Source organism: Hydra vulgaris, chromosome 01 (assembly GCF_038396675.1).
Source record: "Hydra vulgaris chromosome 01, alternate assembly HydraT2T_AEP".
Lineage (NCBI taxonomy): Eukaryota > Metazoa > Cnidaria > Hydrozoa > Anthoathecata > Hydridae > Hydra > Hydra vulgaris.
This window is the reverse complement of record NC_088920.1, coordinates 71725219-71738955: the sequence shown is the minus strand read 5'-3', so window position 1 is coordinate 71738955 and position 13737 is coordinate 71725219. Positions and strand designations below refer to the sequence as shown.

Genomic DNA, 13737 nt, shown 5'->3' with positions numbered 1-13737 from the left:
GTTAAAGTGATAAAAAAAGAAGACTTTTTTGTCAAGAGAGGATATAAAATTGAGTCATCAGCAAATAGATCTACTTCAGATGCAAGGTTGTCAGAAAGATCAATAATATAGATGAAAAATAAAACAGACCAAGAATAGAACTTTGAGTTACCCCAGAAGTTACTGAAAATCAAATATAGTGTTGGCTTTTAAAAATTACTCTATTAAAACGGTTAGAAAAAAATGATTTGATAATCTCAAAAACTTCCCAGAGGCAGTAGTGGTATAGTGGTAGAGTGCTTGCTTCATAAGCGAGAGGTTCCGAGTTTGATCCCCACCAGGTCCCTGGTAGTACCGGGCTCAACTTGTTTCTCAGCGCAGCGGCTTTGTTCATCAAGGTTCGTGTTTTGGAGTTATAGAGTTAAGAGAGGGTTATAACCTCAAGATAGAGAGAAGACAATAATTGATAATCAGACAATCATTGGAATGGGTAAGAATGTTCACCGAAGTCTTTAAAAATTGGAACCAGCATTTTCCAGCACGCAAGAAAACAAGATTCAGTCTTAATAGTTAAACACTTAATAATTTAGAGGATACAAAATAATTTAGAAGTATATGACACAGTAAAGATACACAGATAAAATGTTACTGATGAAATTTTTTTACCAAACATATACTAGCAATAAAGACAATAAAGATTAAGTGATTATATAATAACACTTTATATGTTTATAATTTAAATATATAAAAATTTATATTATAGAATTATATTATAAACATCTATTTATATATACTTTCCAAATATGTTTAAATATATTATACAAAATAAACTAATTATTCTTATAATAACAATTTTTTCAGAATTAAAAAAAAAAGCATACATTAGCTGATTTTGAAAAAGGATCCAACTTCAACAATAAGGAACTTTCATTTATTACAGTTAGCTAAAAAAAAAATTTATAGCAGTTTAAGGTTGGTATTTTAAGTTTTAAAAAATTATTTTCATCTTATAGAGAATGATAAGTACGAATACTCCAGAGCAGTAGTTGCCAACCCTTTTTGTGCACAAGCCACGTGTGGATCCTTGTTGCACCTATATTTCACTCCTAACAAACTGTTTTTTAAATTCAATAACAAACTGTTTTTAAATTTAAGAAACTTGAATACTTTGCACAGTTTCCCTTCAACGAAAAACCTCTAATAAAAAAAAGTTAGAAGTGGAGATAATACTCTAATCTTGCAAATGACGCAAACACTTTTGCTTTTAATTCCTCTTATGTTCCACCTCCTGATACAATTATATCCTTTAAACAATAAATAAATTAATGCATTAGATTTTGCAACCACAATCTAAATTCGCTACTTTTTTCTTTTCACCCATAAAATTTTGCAAACATTGTGGGTGAAAACACAAGACTATTAGATTTTAAAATCAAGATTGAGAATACAAGATTCCTTAAGATTTCAGTAATAAAAAATAATACAGAAAAAAAGAAATATGGCACTTGACTCAATAAGGTTTCTAACCACTGCTTTAGAGGGTGGACAGGAACATATTAGATATGGACAGGAAAATATCGGATGAGAATATCCATAAAGGGTGAATAATTAAAATCTTTTTATTTTCTTAACTTTACTTTAATAAAATAAAAAATAAAAATAAAATATAAAAAAAAAACCTGCTTATGAACAGTTATGTCACATTCCGTAGCTTCTGACCAACCAACAGTGTACCAACCAAGAAAATCCAAATCTTTAAAAACCTGACGAACTAAAATATGTCTTAAAAATTAAACACAACTAAGAAAATAGATATGGTATATATAATGAGGTGGTGCTTGAAACTTTTTTAAAAATGTCTTCTCACATGCTTTATATGTACACTATGTAAAAAAACAACACAAAACTAAAAAAAAAATTAAAAAAAAAGTTTATTATTTTTTTTTCAATTTTATTCAGGTGTTCCAAGAAGTCCTTATGGTCTTATCACAGAGCACCGCGGATGAGCATTTAATCGGAAGTATACGCCTCCTTCCAAACTGATGTCGAAAAACTTGCCTAGAGGTGGAGTTTGTACCATGGATCCTTTGTTTCTGAGGCAAGTGCACTATCACTGCACCATGTCTGCCTTTCAGAGATATTCAGAGATTAATAAGCTGAAAGTAGTCACTCACTATATACACTAATAATTGGAGATAATAAAATCTTACCAAATTCTACTAGGTTTGAGTACTGTTTTGATTGACGATTGGCTTTTGATGACCCATTCAGGGGGAACAGTTGCAAAAAATATCAGTTTCAGTTGTAATTAACTTTTCTGTTCAACTTGATCTGTGGGCATATTTTCTGAAACTTTCTCAAAACATTTCCAGAAACTGTTGTGTATTATCTCAATGGGTGTATCATTTCACTTCTTTTCTTGAAAATGTGATATAAATCATCACTGATGATTTATTCATCAAGAGATAAATAATAACTGGTGCTACTAATTTCAAATTGTAATTTTAGCAATGCTTTGAAAGCATGTTGTAGTGAAAGAATAAAAAACTTAGCAGAACTCTAAATCTCATACTCTTGTATATCTTATATCATATTACAGACCAAAAACGCTGTGTTTTGCAGTTAAATGGAAATATATTATCAACGAGCATGATTATGGGCACTAATCATTAAGTCATTGAGAGTGATTGTTAGCATTGTGAATTGGTTTTGCCCATACTTGTAAAAAGTTTTTATTTGTTATACAGCATTTATTTGTCAATTAATATTTTGAAACTATTATCTACTGGACAATACATTTGAATAAAAAGTTCAACTTTTTATTTATTGTTTGCATCTGATTGCACTTTTTCTTACCTAGTTTTTATTTCTTCTTTTGTTTAAAATAAATTTATACTTAATGTTTTCTTATCATTAAAACATTTTAACTATACTATGTAACTATGAAACGCTAAAATTCATCAATTGTTTCTTTAAAAATATTTATACATAACAATTTTAACAAACATTTTAATGAAATTAATTAAAATTAAAAATGTATTTTTATAATACATGATATTTTTAGCAAACATTTTACAAAATCAAGTTGAAAACATTTACTATTATATACATAAGAGTGATTCTTTTAAAGGGCTTTTTTTCTTTTATACACTGTTTTTGTGATGCGGGTCATTATATTATGTGCATAATAAAAGATGGTGCAAATAGTAGCCTCTTTCTCAAAAATTTTTTCAATTCGACCTCTGAATCCATGGCACATCTTCTGGATGTAATTGCTTAAAATACCATCCCAGCCTTAACTAGGGAGGTCCTGAGAACAGTGTTTGGGTGCACAAGTATCTGACTGAAGTTTACTATCTAACAAGGTCAAAATTCATTTGCTTCTTTCAAGTCTGTTAGCCTTATTACTTTAAGTCAGTAACGACCAAGCTATTCTGACTAAAGATCCAATATCACATTTTATGAGGTTTCTCAATGTTATCTCTGACATGTCATCTGTACACCGTACAGATGGCAAAGTACCTCAGTCAACCGGAACTTGACAGCATTTACCACTTTAGGAGTTTACTTTGAACGTGCCCATCCACTTTTTTTTTTCTATTCAACACTGTATAATGATTATATGTGGATAACAAAGTATATCAATTTTATTTGTATAACGTGTATATCAATTTTATTTGTATAACGATTATATAAATATAATTTTTTTAAAATAAGCTTTACTGTTTAAATAAATAACTTTAGTCTTTAGCAAAAACATTTATAAAAAATTTTTAGTTTAAAATCAAGTAAATAAGTATTAGTTTCTCCCACTCAAATTCTTGAAACGAGAGCAATTTTATTCTCTCTTTACTAGGTTATCAAGGTTACCAAGCATTGTTTCTTGTGCCCAAAAGCCTTCAATATTAGAAAGTTTATTCCTGCTTTAAAAAAAGACCTAATATTGGCTTAACTGTGATGGACAGGACAACATTAGGTAACACAATTTGTTGATGTATAATAATAAAAAATAAATAATGCCTTCAAGATATAAACATTTTAAGTAATAATCAACAAAAAACTTAATGTAATAATCAACAAAAAACAGTATGCATTTCACTGATACACTGATACAATCAGTTTTACATAAAATGTACTATGCGTCAGAATTTTTGATGGTACTAAACAAAAAAACTTTTTGTGTCATCTCAACTTATAAAATTTTCTTCAGCCATGTAACACGTGAGAAAAAAATTTTTTAAGTTTATTTTTTTAAGCTAACTACTTTAGTGTTATTTTACATAAGCACATGTGAAGGATTTAAGAAAACTTTTTATTTAAATATTGTTTTAAGCACTAAACCAACATACAAAGACCACCCTAACATACAAAGACCACCCTAACATACAAAGACCACCCTAACATACAAATGAACAAATTTTTTTTTTTACACTTACATTGCTCTTCTTTACTATGAAAGTAAGCTAATTCAATAATTACTTTTCCAGTTTCGTTAATTGAATGTTGCAGTTCAAACGAGTTGAACAGCTCCAAATTTCTACCATTCTGCTTTCCAAGAAGAGCACCATAAACTAAATGTATCATTTAAAAATAAAAATAAAAACAAGGTTAATATTTAATAAGTATGATGAAAAAATTGGTATATAAATAAAATTCAGAATAATACTAATATAATTTTTTTTTTAATTAATTACGTTTAAAAACAAGATTGTTTCAATTAATAAAAATTTGATTAGAATTATACTTTTAAACAAACTTTAAACAAAAAACATTTCTGATTTATTCAAGACATACACAGAGTTATGTGTGTAAGTGTAGTCAACAACAACAAAAACTGTATACAACAAATTGTTTGAAAAACAAAATTCATATTATAAAATTTTTAAAAATCTTTTTGGCAAAAGAGGGCATCCATAAAGTAATAATGTACTAAAACTATTTATTTAGATCCCCCCGCCTCCATTGTATGCACCTGTATGGTTTTAACAACTTTCTTCCCCTCGCATAAAGCATAAACTTTTCAAAACATTAAAAACAAAAAAACTATAAGTTAAATTAACAAATCTATGTTATCAGTAATTCTCGACACTGATTAAATTCAATGCTTAAGTTTAAAAAATAAAATTAAGTTTTAGGAGATTTAGTCAAGCTGCAGGGGGTGTTAAAGACTTAAACCTGAATACATACTTTATGGAAGACCCTTAATAAATAACATCACATGAGATGCATCCTGTTCAACTTAAGTCAATGTATGTTAAGAAGCCCAACAGATGGCTGTTACAATTACAGCAGATGGCTGTTACACTGTTATAGTATCAAATTGCTTTTACTCAGTAATTGGTCAGCTTTACATGAATAAAAACATCAACAATTTTGCTCAAACTTTTATTAATGTAAAGCTGAACAATAACTCCAAAAACGCTGAGTAAAAATTGCTTTTTTTTTATTCACCCAAAATAAAAATTGCAATTGCTTTTTTTTATTCACCTGGCCAAAAAGAAGACCCTTTATAATGACCATCACATGTAGATGATTCCTGTTCAAACTTAAGTCAATGTATGTTATCAAGCAGCAGATGGCTGTTACACTGTTATAGTATGACATCTTTATAACATCTTTTCTCTTCTATTTTTAATCCTTATCATTTCATTTTCTTTTTTTCACAATTCTCTTGAGAATTAATGTCGTTTTATAATTACTAAAAGATGTTGGAAAAAAGTATTTTTTAATGCTAAGGTCCATTATTATCAGGTTACTATACCTCCATAAGTTATTAATAAAGACAATTCTAATATATCATCTCTAATACATGGGTATTATCTTATTATCCTAAAGTGTTCTACAGAACACTTGACAATCTTCATTAACAATATATTTCTCCATTACTCTCTAAACTATTTTTGATTAACTGAACCTCGATTTCATGCCTGGAAGAAAATGGTATTTATGGTTCCAATTTTTGAAAACTCTAGAATCTATTTAAAAAATATGGAATCTATTAAAATCTATTTTTACCTTAGTTTTTATAATTAGTTATAATTTTTAGTAAAGTTATCATGTTATAGTTACTATTTGTAATGTTTTTTTATTCATATTATTATTAATAATATTATTATTTTTATTATGTTACTATTGCAATTATTAATATTATCTTTATTTATTAGTGCTTTATTTTCCTTTCATTTTTTTTTTTTTTTTCCTCTTTATTTTATTTTAAATTTTTTCAATGTTTTATTTATAGTTTTTTTGTTTTTGATTTTTAGGTGTCACTCCGTTGACTAGTTTTTAACTATACGAGTGACGCCTAACCTTAATTATGTAAGTTTATAAAATATTATTGTAAACTTCAAATTTTTTATGGTTAAATAAATGTATTAAAAAAAAAACTTTGACCCTACTAACTATCGCCAGTCTTCTTACTATTATTAGCAAAGTCTTTAAATAAAAAAAACTCTTATGTCACATTTATTTTATCAACTTACTGCTAAATCATTAACCATTTTAACAAAAAGATTTATTCTGCATTAGATGAAGACACTGGTGATCTTATCCATAAGCCCTTTAAAATGGTGTTTCTGAAAAAGTTTTTGAAATTGAATCATTTCTCTCTATCTGCAACCTTATATCACCCAAGTAATCAAGATGTTTTTGGAAATAATTCTGTATTGTTTCTTATCTATAATAAAGAAATTACCTCTAAAGTGGATCAAATTGGTGATGGCACAACCATATACCCCAGTCTTAACAAAATATCATCACTTAAAACAGGCTGAAAGTCTTGAATCTGATCTTTCTCTTGTGACAGATGAATTTTAAATTTTTATCTTTCTCTTGGGGCAGGTGAATTTTAACCCAAGCAAATGTTGTTTACTGGTAATAATTAAATAAATAAAATGCAATTTTGTATTAATATAATAATAATATTGCTAAAACTCTTATATTAATAAACAGTAGCATTCTTACATATTAATGAACAATGAATGAACTGGGCCCTCTTTTTTATGTATTTCATTTATGACCTCTCAGGGAAATCATATATCCATTACAAAGCTATCATCTGCAAAGATATCATCTGTTAAAGTTACCTTTCTCTGCTACTATTTTTTATACTCCTAATTTCATCATCTAGCTTTATAAAGCTTGAAAAATTTGTTTTATACATTTGGGCTGGGTTTTAATGAAGCCCATATTTTTTTGAACGAGGTAAAAAAAAACAAGTGAAAAACTTATTTTGCTATTCCTCTACAATTTCTTTTTGTTATTCCTTTTTTTCTTTTTTGTTTGAAAAATTTAGATTTAAGTAAGAAATTTTTTTTTTACTGTCTTCATCTCCCTAAGATCATAAGGATCTCTAAAGTCAAAACACAAAAAAATTAGACTAAAAAATAGAATAGAGGCAAGGACATAAATACAGATATTGACTAAGCGTTACAATGTGGGCAGAGAGTATCAAATTTTGAAGGATCTTATAAAATTTATAAAATTTTATAAGATCCTTCAGATCTGTAACAGATAGTCCTATATTTAAAAAATTAAAAACTGTTTTTGAATGTCCTCAATTTAATTACAATCAAACAGAACTAATAAAGTTTGATTGGAAAGTAAGGTGAATAAGGCTGTAAGAGGAACCTTTCTTGAGAAAGCTGCACGAGATTCTTTGAACTTTTGTAAAGAATACAAAGGGAAAAGAAAATAAAGACTTTATCAGAGAAGATAGAAAGGAGCTTGCCGAACTTGTTGTGTGTTACCTTTTTCCGGCTTCAGTAAAACTAAAAAAACCCGGTTCATCATGCAAGGTTCCTATCCAAAGCCCTTTACTACCTAAAGCTACAGCTTCTATCGAGCCAAATTGAGTTCGTAAATCAGAACAATAAATTCAAGACAGAAATCAGGCTAATAAGTGAATTTACAGGGTTTTTTTTATGCCAAATGGTATTTACAGGCTAATGACGCTATTAGAGATCCCTTTCTTGATATAAAAGCAATACACCAAATGCAACAGTACCAAAAAATTTGTACCAAACCAGATGCTGTTGGTGCAGTTTTAAACTCTCTATGCAAACATGATTGGTATTTAGATTCAACAATGATTCCTCTTCTCTGTCGGGTGATGATTTGTCATTTGAGGAGAAAGCAAACCTTGCAAAAGTAATTCTAACTTTTAAAATTTTAGACTCAATCTGTTTTTAAAAACTTTCAGAACTATGCCAAATCTTTAATTGTAGTAAATAATCATTAAGAAAGATCTGTTGAAAGGATGCAGCAATTTATTCACCGATAAAACGATGAGGAAGATAAACAGGATACATTGCTAACTATTGAAAAAGTTTGGTGTGCTTTCAGAACATCTGGAAGACATTCAAACAAATTTTCTAAAAGTAAATTTATTGAAAGCTTATCTTCTCTTGATAAAAAGAAGAAAAGTGGTGAAAATGAACACGAACACAACTAAAATTATTTGAGCTTGAAATTTAATATAATAACATGAAACTACCATCAAATATTGTAGTTTTCTCAATTCAAAATACAAAAATAAAAATATTTTTTGAAAAAAACTATGATACCATGTATTTTTACTGAAATATATAGGTAAAAATAAACAACCCTGAAAAAAAATTTTCAAATTTTTGTAATAAAACTTCCCCCCTGGATCTGTGAAATCGGCAATTTTTGAAGGTTTTTGAGAACTTTTTTTCAAAAAAAGTGCTTAGGGCATACGGATTGAGTGGTTCTGTTGAGCTCAAATTATTTGGGAGTTATATTTTTAATATTTTCCCCAAATCTAGAGTGTATGGTATTATATATATATTATATATCCTCAAATTGACTACCCCTAATACACACACACACATACACACACACACACACACACACACGCACACATAAGTACGTTTTGATATGAACCTGGCAAAGGTTGTGATGTTTAATAAAGATTAATAAAATTACAGTAACACTGACCAAGACCGAATCAAAGCGTCATTACATTCTGTATTATTTAAAATAAAGATCTGTTACAGATCATTAAGTGGAATAAGGTAAGCCCATCAAAGCATTGACATATATGTACTAAAGCAGACCAGTAAAAGATAATTACCTCATAAGCCCTATATAAATGTTTGAAAATAAAAAAGTTATGTAAACAAAATAGGTAAATTTTTTTAAGTAATGATATAGATGTTACAGATTTTTGGAGTGGCTCCACCCAGTTACTACCACAGACATACTGACTTATGGTATAATGGAACATTATAACTTCTTAACAACATTATAACACCCTTAAAAATTAAAAAAAAAATAACTTTTAAGTGCCAAACCATGCGAACATAAATAATTTTTTAAAATATACAAGCCAACTTAAGAAACAATGCCATAGTCAACATTTTTTAGTAAATTGAAAACAGAGACACCTGCCAAGTATTTTATGGCACAAATCTCTTTAAACAATATGAAACAACTTCAACAATTAAGCTACATTTTAATGTCGCCTAAAAGTTGAAACAATTAAAATAATACTGAAGTACATTGAATTTTATTGTTTTTTTTTAAAACCGCAATAATAATGACTCTAAAGTTATTTTAATCAATAGTATTTTTGTTTTTTAAAAACATATTTTTAAAACATGTGCAGAGTGTTGCCACATCGGCTATCTTATAGCCTACTGCTACAAGGGAGTGTTGCTAAATTGACTATCTTATAGCCTGCTGCTAAAAGGAAGTGCTGCTACATTGACTGAAGATATGTATATATATATATATATATATATATATTATATATATATATATATATATATATATACATATATATATATATATATATATTTATATATACATATATATATGTGTATGTATAATATATATATATATATATATATATATATATATATATATATATATATATATATATATATATATATATATATAAGAAAGAAGCTCACACCTTATTTTTTACAAATTTCACTATTTGGAACACATCAGGCTGTAAACTCATAAAGGTAAGTGAAACAAGATAAAATTAGAATAAATGTTAAGTGGGTAATTATAAAAGATATTTCATCTACTTTTATCTTTAGATTATCACATTATTTTGTATAAACATTTTATCTAGAGTTTTTTCTAGAATTTATAAAAAACTTAACTGAAAGCCACATAAATATAAAAACATTTAAAAAAATGTTAGTGCTTGCCCCACTCTTAAAAATATCAGTTTGAAATACCAAAAAAATTTATGATATATCCTTGACAACCTAAAATTTTTGAGATTATTAAATCATTTCTTTCTAACTGCTTTATTTAAGTTATCTTCAAAGGTCAACACTCTTCTTTATTTCCAGTAATTTCTGGGGTACCTCAATATTCTATACTTGGTCTTGTATTGTTTTTTGTCTACATTAATGATCTTTTTTACAATCTTACATCTATGGTGGCTCTATGTGTTGAAGAATCAACTTTATCGCTTACAACAGGCAGCTGTACTTAAATCTGATCTCCCTTCTGTAACAGCTTGGGGCTTGCAGTGGCTTGCGAGTTAGTAAAATTGGATTTAGTGATTTGTAAAAAAGCAAAATTAAGCAAAAAGTTCACAATGAAATCAAAAACTTTTGTGCTTGCTCTGTCTGAAAAAATGTTTAAGACAGCTTACTGCTATCCAAGCAGATCGAATATGCCAACCGTACAAGACGAAGATCAATATCAGTGATTTTCTGGTACCACAAAGATTCTTGGATTATCATTCACCACTGTTCTCCCATGAAACTTTATATACAATGAACTTCAAAGTTAGCATCTGCAAAGGTTGCTTCTTTTCATCGTGCTTGCTATAGTTTTACTCCTGATTCCATTCTCTACCTCTATAAATCTCTCATTGGAAGTCCAAGTATGTAATACTGTTGTCATATTCATGGTGATACTTCATCATATAATCACAACTTTTTCTCTTTTCTACAAATAACGGTTGCTACTCAAACAAGCTAACATCTCTAGTTCCATCAACCAAAACTCATTCTGGCTTAACTTATCATTCATCAAAGTTGTAATCTTTTGCTGTTTTAGCCCATCAATTCTCCAAACAATTTTATTTGGCTGAAAATTTTATGTTGATATATTTATGCTAGTTCTTTTAATGACGCTCTTTCTCTTCTAGACAAGGTACAAAAAAACATATTGGAAACGTACTTGACCTGGTCTAAGCTTAGGTCTAAGCTTTAAGCTTAGACCTAAGCTTTAAGCTTAGACCTTTAAGACCTGGTCTAAGCTTTAGGCTAAGCTTAAGCCTCTTTCCCATCATCGTAAAGTTGCATCTCTTTCTCTTTTCTACAAATACTATGGCCGCTGCTTAAAGGAGCTTTCATCTCTAGTTCCAAATACAAATTAGTCGCATAGGGGTTCAGAACTTACATCAACTAGAGTTTAGAACTTTGTAAGAATTAACTGTAGTTAGGTGGAGCTATTTTGATGCCCATTTCTAATATTAAAGTATAATATTGAAATATTTTACTGCTTTTGCTTGATCATCAACAGTTAAATTAGGTTCTTATATTATGCCTCAGCAAACATATTAAAAGGAATATATTTTTTTTCTTAAATTATATTATGTACAATTATTAAATTGAGCCTTTAGCATTATTTCAACTGTTACTTACTTTGTGGATTTCCTCCTTCCTGGGCTTTAATTCTTGTAAAATGATCAGAGATATTCATAATAACAAGTGGATGCAATGTAACACAAACACTAGCTTGTGCATCAGTTACAAAACCACACTGCTTATCAGAGAAGCTTTCTAAAGTCTTCATATTAGCAGTTGAACTAATTTTAGCACGTTTTATTTGAGAAAACATTGAAATTCATTCTAAACAAATTATTTAAATTTTATAAAATTATATAAATTATTAATTGTTGAAAAAAAAAAAGGAATTTCAGCAGTGAAGGTTGATGTATGAAAAATGTCTGATGCATCTAGAAAAATATTTACAAGGGCCTCATAATTGACAAAATGCCTTTTGGTGAGCATTCCATTTACTAGACTATGTCTTGTTTAATATGGATTTTTTGAGTTGAACGAACAGAAGATTTTTATGCAACAAATGAATAAATACTTTTTTTATATTGCCAATATTTAATTTTTGCCCAATCATTCTAAAATTAGGCTTTTTAATAATTTTTAAGGTTTAAAGAGTACAAAATTTTTTTTTTTTTTTTTTTTTTGCATTATGGCAAAGATATTTTATTGATGGCAACCATTAAACCAAGGATGTCAGATCATGATTTATGTATTTATTTACTTTATTTAAAAGATTTATTTACTATCAGCAGGTTGGTCCCATTAGCAAAATGATATATTTTTGGGTACTTAACACATGTTTAAATCGAAATTTTATTTCAGAATCTAAATTGCTAAATTTATAAGAATTTAAGGACAAAATATATAACTATTTAATAGAATTAAAAACTGAGTAACTTGCTATACATCAACATTTGCTTATTTATTTTTTCTTTTAATTTTTTATTGATGTAATTCCTTAGTAATCCATGGCTTCAATAGCAATTTATTAGCTTTTTCAGCATTTTTATTGACAGTAGGTTTAGGATATATATCTAGTTGTTATTCGAAAATTAATATTGACTTATTATACTTGAATTATTATTGTTATAATTGTTGCTGTAAATTTATTATATTTGTCATTATTAATTGTACCATTAATATTATTTTATAGTATTTACAGACCTTTTTTTAAAAACTTGAGAGTTATACAAAAACCTGGAGAAACATAAAATCTAAAAAAATACGTTTTCTTTTAATACTTTTGAAAAAAAAAAATTAAGATTAATTTTATAATACTATATTATTTATAGTATTATAATATAGTATTAAAAAATAATATGATATATTATACAATGCAATTTTTTTCACAACAAGAAACAGTAACATTAGTAAATACATTTTTTAACAGCTTTTTTATCTACACAATAACATATTGAATATGTTTAGCTGAATTTGTTTTTATATTTTTAAATCAGAAATTTTGTTTTGTCGCCGTTTTTAATCGAAATGGTGTTTGTTGAACGCCGAAGTTTTAGAGCGTAAAAAAACGGTTTTGATTCAAGTTGTCGATTGGGGATACCTTTTCATCTTTTCAAGATGTAATTGAGAACTTGAAAGTTGAAATTAAGAAACGTAAAATGTAATTGAGAAGATGAAAGTTGTAATTAAAAAACGTAAGATGTAATTTAGAACATAAAGGATGTAATTAAGAAACGTAAGATGTAATTTAGAAGATGAAAGTTGTAATTGAGAAACGTAAGATGAAATTTACAACATGAAAGTTGTAATTAAGTAATCGTAAGATGTAATTAAGAAGATAAAAGTTGTAATTGAGAAAAGTATAAAAAATACAAAGTTTTTTGTATTTTGAATTTTGTAGTCCTAATATACTTTGTAATTTAGGCATGAATAATAAATAAAACACAAATAATTTATTTACATAAAAATTTAAAGTTTAAATTTAAACAACATCATTAAAAACCACTGCAATATTCAGCTTGGACGTCTACCATATTTAACATCGTTGCGTAATGTGTAGTTGCATGTTGCACAGCGCGTGTACAATCACCTCCCATTATTGTATTTTTCGCCGCAGTAACAATTCTTTCTAAATACTGCATTCTTTGTTCCATAATCCCAGCACCAAATACAGGCGGAATGCGAATAACATTTTTAACGTTTATTTTTATTTTGGATCAGATAGCTTCCACTGGTTTAA

At 27.8% G+C, this 13737-nt stretch overlaps 1 protein-coding gene across 1 annotated transcript in view; it reads right to left on the bottom strand.

Annotated features, from left to right (window-relative positions):
- The window catches only part of LOC136075579 (COP9 signalosome complex subunit 6-like), a 31998-nt gene extending 20144 nt beyond the window's left edge, over window positions 1-11854 (bottom strand). Inside the window, exons 1-4 of the mRNA XM_065789097.1 lie at window positions 11619-11854; window positions 4416-4550; window positions 1659-1750; window positions 861-923 (exon numbers count right to left, since the gene is read on the bottom strand). Of these exons, the coding sequence (XP_065645169.1) occupies window positions 861-923; window positions 1659-1750; window positions 4416-4550; window positions 11619-11814 (486 nt within the window). The 5' untranslated portion in view covers window positions 11815-11854. The remainder of the gene's footprint in view (window positions 1-860; window positions 924-1658; window positions 1751-4415; window positions 4551-11618) is intronic.
- Window positions 11855-13737: the final 1883 nt, after the last annotated feature.